Genomic DNA, 11,344 nt, shown 5'->3' on the forward strand with positions numbered 1-11,344 from the left:
TCGCAATGTAGGATATGAAATGGTCTACGGTAATTTTCGAAAGAATATGAATTCGTTCACGTGATTGAATCGCATTACTTTTATTACGTTTAATATACAGGTCGAATGATTTCTATTAATACATATAGATACAATAGAACGCTACTATAATATGTACACCGCATATCACATATAGTTGAATTCGTAGCAGAGCGTTTCCGGCCCGCAAGGGATCTCTAAGATCCTCCTTGGTAGAAAATGACTCTTTCGAGCCGAGTCTCGAGTGTAAGATAGGAAGAGTCTTCAAAGAACGACAGACACGGTGGTACAGATTGCTGAATGAAAAACTCAATGTATCTGGAAAGTACCGTGACTAAATTGCGATATTAAAAAATGTCGTAAGTCTCACGCTGTTCAGTTGCGTATTGAGCGTGAATAGATAGCAGGCTTATGTATTGCCTGGTCTGTCAGATTAGAGCAGCCACATCCACATTTACGCAATTGATAGCACCGATAAAAGTTCGAGGCTGCTAGTTTTTCAATGTATCGTTTCTAAATGTACAAGGTTGCCTCTAAATATTCACATCGAAAATAAAGAGAAAGAAAAGATGGAACGAGTTAGTGGGAGGAATATCTCAGAAAAATAGCAGGATATTCCATGTTCTTTCGCTATTAACATTCTTTGACACCGTGCATAATTCAAAGGGACATTAACACATTGTCAACCGAACAATTTGCATTTGACTAGAGAAATTACTACGATCAAGTTTCTAAATGCTATAAAGAATCGTAAAGGATAAAATTCGATCTATGGTATCGACTGTGAAATAAATTTTTTTTTAAATAAGAGATATTATTAAATAATTATGCAATTTTTTTGTTAAATTGACAATCTGTTGATTTTGATTGTTTCGCAACGAATCAAAAAAGTCATGGAATTTCAGTTTTTAAACATTCTATATGAACGACGTAGTCGTAGTGAGAACCAGCTGAGATTGTAAGTGTCGGAGCTACATCTATTTATACAGTCAAGAACGAAAGAGAATCGTTCGATTTTCACGAGTTATTCGGTTACTTGCGAATTCTGCTCGTTCGAGGTATCTCCCTTCGGCTCTTTCACATAATCCACCACCAGTTCCAACCCTATCAACGCTCGAAGATCCTTCCTCTCTTCTTCCGGACTTGTAGACGCAACCGAGATTTCTTCCGGTTTTGGAGATCTTTCGTCTGCATTTTGTAACACACAAAAGCTTAATTAATTAGAGATACGTTCTTCTAAGAAATCAATATTATGTATAATACGAACATTTTTAAAATTTTATACAAGAAAGCATTTCATATGACATAATGAGATTTATCTAGTTCATGCCGAGATTAATTGCGAATATCCTGTTTTTCATTTGCGAATATTAACTTTGTACCGTATGGAATCGTCATTTTTACTACTATTGTCATTACTCTTATCTTTTACTTCGAGCCTCGAAAGCTGTCTAGTCGGAAAAAGAATTACAGAATAATCTCTTATAAACAGTATCGTAATTTTAACGTTGCTCGAAAAAGATTTCTTTCTAAAAAGATCTCTTCCTTGTTCACTATCGTAATCTTTCACAGTTCGATCCGTGCTAGAAATATTTAGAGTTTCAATAATAAACAAATTTAGATCTTTAACGATGAAAATAAATAAGTAATTCTCTATACAATCGCACACGTTTAGTTAGATTGAAACACCACGTCAGAACACAAGTTATTTCAGCTGTATTAACAAAATAAAAACCAATCGTAACAAAAACACCAATCATGCAACAAACAATTATTAACACCCACTGTTATCAATGTCCTTTGAACTATCTTCGCTCTCGCCAGAAGTCGATGTTTCGCTCCTGGTTGCTTTCCGTGCCTGGCCAATGTCCCTGTACGTCCTAGTCAAGTGTCTCAAAATATAATTAGTGCCACGTAGATTTTCCTCGCTGTTCCTAGACGTGCTAGCCTCGTCTCTCGTCAAATTTAACGGTCGATTGCTATTATATTCCTTGGATTGTGGCACACTGAAGGCGGAACAGTGCTTGCCTTTGAAGGGCAATTGCCTCTCGCTCAACTTGCGATCCCAGATATGACCGGATACGCGAAGGTCGATGAAGAAGTGTAGAGGATCGATGCCAGGATATGATTGAGGCATTGGATAAGGCGGATACCAAAGTGGACCAGGGAGGAATTCCGGGTTGGTGACGTTCCCAGGCAGACCGAATCCTTTCACGCCCGGAAGCATATCGCAGCCCCTTCCTGGAAGGCTGGGCAAAAAGGTCCTCGAGAAATCGAGCTTCTTCTGATCTGACAACAGGGGCGGTAGCTCTTGATTGCCAATCGCGCTCTTCGTACGATCATCGTACGGGCTTCTGTCGTTGTAATTGCAATTCTTACGGTCGCTAGAGTGAGACTCTTCCGGCTTGACTTTCTGCAATTCACTGGCGAACATGTTTTCCGGTGGTTGGGCCTGCTCAAAGTGACGAGGTCGTTCGTCGAAAAAGCTCTTACTCTGCTTGCTAAACTCAGATTTATTTTCATCCACCGGTTTCAAAATGTCTGTCCCGAAGTTTGGCTTCTGCTCGAAGTTGCCCACTTTACTTGCGGTGTCGTAGCCGTCGCTTTGCTTGCTTCCGTTCTCCAGTCGCGTCTCCGCTTGCTGTGGCTGCTGTTGAGTATGGAAATATTTATCCGGCGGCTGTTGCTGCTGTTGCTGCTGCGAGTGATGGTGATGGTGATGATGTTGTCTTTCTTTCGTGGTTAATTCTAAGGGACGATCCCGAGCGTCTCGCCAAGATCTTTTGCGACGTCGAGGTACGCTCGTCGTGTTGTTCGCGGATGATACTTCCGTCTTTGCTTGCACAAACGAACGTAACATCTCGCTGAAGAAGAAGCTATGCGGTGTTAAGGGCACGTTGTACAGGTATGGAGGAGTCGCTGCTAGAAGGCGGGACACCAAATCGCCGCCGGAGAGCGAGGCTGGACTCTTCAGAGTCGACGGATCGCCTGTGGTCGTCGTCATGTTTCTGGTTTTCGAAGATGAGCACTGGAGAAGTCACAAAATGTTAAAAAGAAGCAGATAGTAAGGGTTCGTGATTGAAATATTCCGTGGATGTTCGTTTGCATTCACGGTTAAAATTCGTTCTAAGTATTTGAGGACGACTTATGACAAAATTTGGATATGGAGGTCATTATTACTTTGATCGAATGTAGTGTAGAATTTCGATTTAACATTATTTTAAATAGAAAGAAAGGAATCTCTTGTATCTGATGTATCAACGCAAAAGCGACTATAGATTGTGGTAATATCTGTAATGTTAATTTTAGATTAGAAAACTATTTCGTTTTGAAATTCTAATAGATTCTTCACGTTAAGTATTTAGCAATTTTTTCAATATTTTCTCTAACCAAATGACATTTAATGATTGGTGTATTCTATTTTCCAACATATTGTATTAAATGATATGCAAATATTATCAAAACTATTTCAAATATAAATAATACTTCTGGAAAGTAACTTTGATTCTTTGCATTCTGAGGAGTGAAGCAAATAAAAGCAAACGATATTCCAAAATAAAGAATGTACAATCATACATATAGAGCTAACATAGCAACCCTATGATGAGTTTGGTAGTTCGAACGTTCAACACAGCTAAATCTTGGAATACTACACATCTGCTTGGTTCCCAACAATAATCGAACGCATGGAAGATCGTTGTAGGTAAGTACGTACAATCCTCGGAGCAGAGACGCGCTACTATTGTCTTCTGAAATTAATTGAATATCCGCCGTTGTTAAGTCTAAGAGCAGCAGGCAACGCCTATGACTGGCTAAAGGGATGAGTAATACTAGGGCTTGCGTCGCATCATCCATTAAGGATTACTAATTTCTGTCAAGTGCACGTTCGGTTTCGCGCGAATGTCTTGCAAGGAATTCCCGAGAAATCATTAATGAGAATCTACGATCGTAGGTATTTCAATTAAACTTCGTGCCACGCTCGTATGAACAGTCGCATCAGGAACAATTAGTAATTAGTGAGGAAGTGTTCCCTACATACTGATTTTCGTGATTGATATAGTTACAATTTCTTTGATTTGCATTTACTTTGTCCTATGTTCTCGTGTATTTTGATTTTTCTTAATTAAACAGAATATACGACTTAAGTGAGAAATGTCCACTTTTTTAATATTTAAACTCCTGATATCAGTTTCGATGTATTCGTCATTTATTTTGCGTTTTGATAATAGTGCGATTCCACGAAGATTTTTAATAAATATATATCCAAGTTATTTTTAAATATCACTTCTAGCATCGATTGCACTTGCCATTTTTCTAACGTTTTAAATAATAAATTGCGTATTATTTAGTACACAGATTATACTATTTTATGCTCATACTTAGATTACTATGGTAATTAATACAGTCAGTAACAGCATTCTTCAAAAATATCGGAAGTAACTCAACACTTTGCTCGGTCTTTCTTTACCGAATCATTGCGCGTATGTCTCGTGTATAACAGGTTGCTCGTTCACAGGCTTCTAAAATCTACACTTTCAAGCCTCTGTTACGAAAGATAAATCAAACTCACTTCTTTTAATCAAAAATTATTTCCTCTATGATCCTCTACCACTCTGCGTTTGATTAACCTATAACTCCGAAACTTTCTATGCATACAGTGTTACATTATAAATAAAGTATAAAGTATATTTGCATTCGCAAAGACGGAACGTGCTTGCAAGCATTTTTTGGAAAAAGGAATAAATTCGAGAACATACGTTTTCCATTATCTCCAGGCCGGTATTCTCGAGTCGTTAATGTTCCGATGAAAATCTTCTTCATCGCGACGGAGGGATCAGAGGGCGACTTTTTGTAAACAGTTTTAGGCGTTGAAATAAACGAGAACGACAGACAACCGTTAATGCGAGTGACGAAGCGACGAGAGGAAAATTTTTACTGTCCATTCGCGAGAATCCGTGAAGTCTTCCAGGTCCCTGGCGAGATTCTTTCATCGATAGAAAGAGAGAAGAGTGTAACGGGGCGTGGAAAGCAGAATGGTGGTCTGTATCCGTGTCCGCGCACCGAGGAGGGATTGGGTATTGTTTCGGTCCATTGTTTCCCAAACAAACGGCGTCCACGTTGTTTCGTCAGGAGATATGTTCAGCCAGACAGGCAGGACGAACAGGAAATGGACTGCTGTCAGTTTTACTCTTCGTGATAAATACGGGCTCTCGTCGTCGGTTCTCATTGCAGCGCGTCCATAATTCCCGTGGCGTCTCTATCGTTGTTGAACATCGAACGGTGAAAATCTTTTGATTTCTGTCAGAAGCGAGAGTGAAATGGACCTGGTTACGCTTTCTACGTATATTGGCGAATATTATTTGCTCGTTATGCGGCACGAAGGAGGAAGAAATAGCAGTCTTTGATGGAAGGAATGGAAACGACTTCTGTACTCCTTCTAACACTGAGGAGTTTTTAATTATTCAGAAGAAAATTCTAAACGTATTTAGCAGGCAGTGGAAGTTTTTCTTGAAGATCTTGAAAAACAAAAAAATTAACGGGAGATCATATTATATCATCGTAAAGTTACTTGTTTCTTACACGTTAAGATTAAAGTTGCTATTTTCTTTATGCAAATCTCATACTGTGATTGATCTTGTATTTACTTAACCATTTGAATGATAAAATGTTGACACAGACTGTGTCGAGAAAACAAGGCAACTCTAAAGGCTCAGATACGTGGGACTTCTGAAGAATCCCTGGAGACGCGAAACGATATTTTTCCCTCCGTGATGGTTGCGATGAAAGACAATAGCGACGCGTTTCCATTGCCTTACATCGTGGTCTTCTTAAACAAGAAATTTTAAAGGCTGGCTGCGTCATGAAATTCAGCGGTCGCGCTGTTTTAACCAAGCTTGAATTACACCGACCGCGGAAGAGATCTTACATTTCTAGAACATTAATCACGAGATCGTTGTAGCCACTTTACTCAATCCTTTTTTTCCTCTGTTTTCACTTTTATCTCTTTCTTCCATATTCTTTTGTTTTATCTTTCCATAACGTTGTAAAAAATTCACGCCGAGAAAGAAGCGAAGAAACTGCAGCAAAATTTACATCCCCCTATACTTTATGGAAACGTTACAGCGTCTTCTCAGTCCCTTGTATTTAAATCACATTATCCCGAGATAAAATAATTCAACGTGCCAGTATGCTCCCGAGGATACGTCAATTATGCAAAAAGTGAGAATTTCCATTGCGTGGTCGGTTCTTTATTCTATTACCGGCGCAATATAAAGAAGCCTCCCGGAAAGTCTCCGCGAGTATTTACTTGAGATTCTCTGGTACGAAACAATTTATTCCCCGCTGGGTTCTCGCCCCTAAAAGTCAATGGTAACACATTTTCACCGTCAACCCTCGTAATATTCTATTTAAGTATCCTTTAAAAATTGCAATATACATTTCTCTCCTTTCTCGATTTCCCTCTCTGTAGTTATCCTTCGATTCTTATCTTCTATATCGTTTCTATGTATAGTATAACAAATGATCTTGCCATTGTGTAATGTCCTATAATTGAAGCATATGTATACAAGTGATAATTGAAAATGCACTTTCTTTTATCACATACTTCGCTACTATATATATCGATGTAAGATAAAATAATTAATGAGCGTTTTAACAGTAAATATAATTACGAATTATTCTTATTAATTATTTCAATCAACTGTTTAGTAGAGGACATAATGATAATAATAAAGAAGCATTCCAATCTTGCGAAAAGAATTGCAATGATGTTACAGCAAATTATTGCTTATTAAACATAAATATTAATTTAATATGAATAAATTGTACTTCAATTATTCTTGTTCGTTTTATCCTATCTGAGAAGGTGATAGAATAATGAAACAATAATCTGATATAAAACGAAATACGGAACACAAGGCAAAGCCAAAGATCAAAGTATGTAGTATCTTTTGTATATCAACCTCTTTTACGTCACTGATCACCACCTATCATCATAAAACATTTTATACAGTACAACAATCTCCCTAACACCCATGAGACCGGAGCTTTTCAACCATCCTTTAAGCAGCGCGTTAACCAATTTTTTCTTTGACGATATTGATTTCTTTACCATCGATTACGTACATGACAACATTTTACGTAGTGCGACGTATAATTTTTCTAATAGGTACAAAATAAAAAAATCTTCCCCATCCCTTGAACGCATCAACTAACTCTTTCCTCTAACAACCTCTCTGCAAGACTATAATGAAGCAATGAGTCGCGCTCGTCCTAACCTTGGAATTTTACGGGCTTGCATTATCGTTTCGTTCGAGGCGAATCGTTGCGGTTGGTCGAAGCGTCGCTCGGCGTCGTCGTCGACGACAACGACGATGAGGACGACGACGACGTTTTCCTTTCCGTCTCCTCGTGACGTAGTTTCAGTTTCACGCGGAAGGGGAAGGCCGGTTTACGATTCATAAGACAACTCGGTGGATTGAATTAAGCGAACGGTGCGGCAGCTGCCAGTCCGTTTCTGGTTCTGTCCGCGCACCCACCGCGAATCTGCATAATCCCGTTCACGTCGACGATTCTAATTGGCGGATTGTTTCAATCTCTGTCGCCGCGAATATTTGCATTGCTGCTCCTCTCGTTTCGCTCTACCCTCCCTCCCATTCTCCCTCATCCGCCTCTTTCCCTAACCATTCGACGTACGCTCCTCTCTTTTCCTAATTCGTTCCTTTCCACCCTTTCCCTGGAACGATTTCCCTTTCACCCCCACTCTTGCACATCTTAATTTCTCGTTTTCTTTCTTCTTTATGTACTTTACCCGCTTGTATACCTTCGGCCTTACTTCCCCTTTTTTCTGGTTCGTTTTACCCCTTTCTGCAGGGATCTGTCGTGCATCGTATATTGCTCTTTTACCCGTTATATTTTATTTATTCTTCTTCATGCGTGTTTGGTCCTCCCTTTTTCGTACCTGTTTCTATTTTATTTATTTTCTTGATCTTTACGGTTTATTTTTATTCTCCCAAAAGTTTCCTAAGTATCTTTCTTTCTTTCAGTTTTATTGCGTCTCGTGTTCTTGCTCCTCATCCTTGGTTTTTCCGTTTTTCGTATATCGTCCAATATAATCTGCTTTCCCATTTCAGAAGAGTTTACTCTGTTTTTGCTTCTATTTATTTATTCGTCTTTTGTAGATCCTAGTTTTTGATCATCTCACAGTTTTGTACCTTCTCGTTAAATCTGTCTTTATCTTTACTCATTTCTTTCCTATTATATCCCGTCTTATGCGTCCTTCTCCTGTTCACATTTTCGTATATTGTACATTGTCTATCAATAATTTTGTCTCTTTGTCGATATTCGATTACTCTCCATCATTGTCTTCCTCACGACCGTCGAAAAATAATTCAAAGCTTTTGTTTCATCAAAATTAACAAAGGGATCAAGCAAAATACTACTGTTCTTATTTTTCATACAAGTATCTTCCTTCCTTTTTTATATATCACAATAGTATAATACATAATACGCAGCACAAAATATTCTCGCTACAAACATCTAATGCTAAATTTTATGTAATTACAAGCAGTTCCAGTCACTCGAGTTATTACCATGCGTCCGCTGCAATTGGCATATTGTTTTTCTTCACGGTCGATTAGTTTTACGTAACGTACCTCCAATTCTCGGCTGGCATAATTAGGCAGAAGAATATTAGATAAGAGGTCGTGTGAAAACGAAGCACAATAATGGTCAACAAGGGCAGTAAAGAGTCACACCTGTGCATGAGAAAATAACGAGTGCAATGTCGAAAGAGATTTTATCAATTATACGAGGCCAGAAGCGAGTTAAATGTTAACCTCGACAGGTATTTCAATCGATTCGTCTTCGCTTCCCATGTCTTCGTCCTCCCTTCGAGTAGCGGCGATCTCTTTACTGTCAGCATAAACATTTTTATTGCGACCAGACGCGGAACGATCTCGCTTTACATAGAGAAAAAAAAATGTCAGTCGCAGTAGAACTCGGTTTTTTTACGGTTGAACTCTCTGCGTAATTCGAACGGTCCTCTCTTCCTCTTTCTGTGTGTATTCATAAAAAAGGAATAAAAGAGAAACATGCACGCAACGAAAGACGCGAAACGCAGAGAACACACCGACAATAAATAAAGCTGGCGCACCGATACGAACTCTTTCGTTAGCGCTTAAGATTAGTACGTGATGGTGTATCGTGGTTTGAAGGAACGGCCAGGGGATTTGAATGCTTTCGAGGGTGCACAAACTGCGGTATAATCGATAACCGCGAAAGATTATAGATGAAAGGGAGGATTAATTGGTTCGATGAGATTCCAACCGAGATTCTTCTGGTGAGAAATTGTTCGTTGAAGAAGATAGAGGGTATTCGTATTAAATCCTTCAATATTCTGTTTTCTCGAAAGAACGTTTATTTTATCAAAATTTATCCATGTTAAATGTATATTAACGCTATGTAGTTGGGTATTGAATGGACCAATATGGGAAAATGCGTATAGAAACCCGTATTTGTACGTGAAAACGCTATTGCTACGTGTTCCAACGATAATATGTTAAATGTTTAACATTAGGTTAACCTAGTGTTTCATTAAAAATTTTAATTCTTGGACTTGCAAGTGAAACTTAGTGTACATGTAAGATACGCAGATTATAAGTTTATAAAATTTAAATGCAATGGAGTATCGGAAACAATTGAAATATGCGCGTTTTCAAGGAACGAAGGATAGTTAAAGATTTTCGATATATATGAACAATTGAAAATTATAATTTATTTCGTTTTAATTTATTTATTAGTATAATAATTGTAATCAATTCGACTAACAAATATCTAGATCAATAGCGATAAGTAATAGTAAATAGAAATAAATTAAATAATTCTTTCTGTTATCTCAGATGTGAATTTGCAAACTGCATTTCATCATCTTTACTCAACTAAACAGGGATATGACGAACACGTAATCAGTGCTGTCGCACACGCGGTTCAAAGGAAGATGTACGGGCCGATTTATGATTGCAAGATGAATTCTCATTACTTGTCACGTGATACACACAGGATCCTCTCGTTACGTGCTAATTTTTAATCGATTTTCCATATTCACCGTCGTTTTTTCTATTTCTGTTATTATTTGACCACGATGTGGGATAAATCATTGTCTCGATCATAATCATAAATCACAGTACATTTTTACATTATTCCTAATCTTATTTCAATGCAAATAATAACTCATAAAGAAAAGAGAAACTGAGGTCACTTATTTGATAATAATATCTGCACTTCACAGAATAACCCTCTTTGTAAACAACAGATATGAAATTAGTTAATGAACTATTCTAAATCAACTTGCTGCATCCCACCACTTCGTTTTACCACAATCAACACCACAGTCGTTACGCAACAAATCAGATTCTCCCACGTGTACCATCCTTCGTGAAATCAAGCATCGAATAAACTTCCAAACCAACAATCAGCTCGAAATAAAGAACACTAACCGATTTTAATCGACACCGTTCCCCAAAACACCATCTTTCATGCATGTTACATTAATCTCAACAATTTTGCACAATTTCAACGCATTCGTCTCTTGCGCGCAACCAAAGAAGAGGCGATCAGGTCACATGGTAGAGACCATAAAAGCTCCTCAAACAAATCAACAACTAATTTTAAAAAAGAGCAAAGATGCAAAAAGGCGAAGAATAGAAATAAAAGTAAAAATAAAAAGAATCTACGAAACAAGAAATTAACACTCGAAATTGTATAATGAAGTAACGCAAATAAAAAGAATCGGTAGGCAAAAGTTTGACTCACCTATACACGCGGCGACAGGCAGGTGGTCCCGGGTTCCGGTTCTCTTCGGCGATGATCCAGAGGCAAGCGATCTACGGATCGTACGGGAAGCGACAGTAGCGTCGCGTGCTGCTCGTGCCAGCAAATGAGATAATAATCGGAGGACTCAGTCACTCGTCGTCGGGCACCGTGGCAGGCAGCGGCGGCAGGGTGGTTGTTCGGCGGCGGTGCCGAAAGTGGGGGTTGTATTCCATCCCTGGCGACCGTCGACGACGAGAGTACGAGCACGAGAATGACAGAGAGGGAACAAGGGACCTGCGATACGGGGGCGAGAGGGCGAACAAGCATGATATAGAGTGCGAGAAAGAGGGAGAAAGAGAAATCAGAGGGGACGAATGGTAGTAGGAGGAGGGCTGGAGGCAGAGGGTGGTGGTTTTTGAGATGATCCGGCCAATCTGCGCATCATTTCCCCGATGCACCCCGCGTCGCGGCAAACCGGCGCGGATTCCGCACCACCGCAAGCACCGTAGAAGCC

At 39.0% G+C, this 11,344-nt stretch overlaps 1 protein-coding gene across 2 annotated transcripts; it reads right to left on the bottom strand.

The window, feature by feature from the left end:
• Positions 1 to 51: 51 nt before the first annotated feature.
• On the bottom strand, positions 52 to 11,052 carry LOC122568734. Of its 2 annotated transcripts, none has more exons than XM_043728830.1 (3): positions 10,831 to 11,052; positions 1,804 to 3,046; positions 52 to 1,206 (listed from the first exon to the last, which is right to left on the bottom strand). In XM_043728830.1, the coding sequence occupies exons 2-3, from the start codon at positions 3,020 to 3,022 to the stop codon at positions 1,043 to 1,045; spliced, it is 1,383 nt and encodes a 460-aa protein (XP_043584765.1). In that variant the 5' UTR covers positions 3,023 to 3,046; positions 10,831 to 11,052; the 3' UTR covers positions 52 to 1,042. The 2 variants fall into 2 exon arrangements, with proteins under 2 accessions (XP_043584765.1, XP_043584764.1); XM_043728829.1 differs by lacking the exon at positions 10,831 to 11,052 and adding an exon at positions 4,776 to 5,244.
• Positions 11,053 to 11,344: the final 292 nt, after the last annotated feature.

Source organism: Bombus pyrosoma, linkage group LG6, assembly GCF_014825855.1.
Source record: "Bombus pyrosoma isolate SC7728 linkage group LG6, ASM1482585v1, whole genome shotgun sequence".
In the NCBI taxonomy this organism is placed as follows: domain Eukaryota; kingdom Metazoa; phylum Arthropoda; class Insecta; order Hymenoptera; family Apidae; genus Bombus; species Bombus pyrosoma.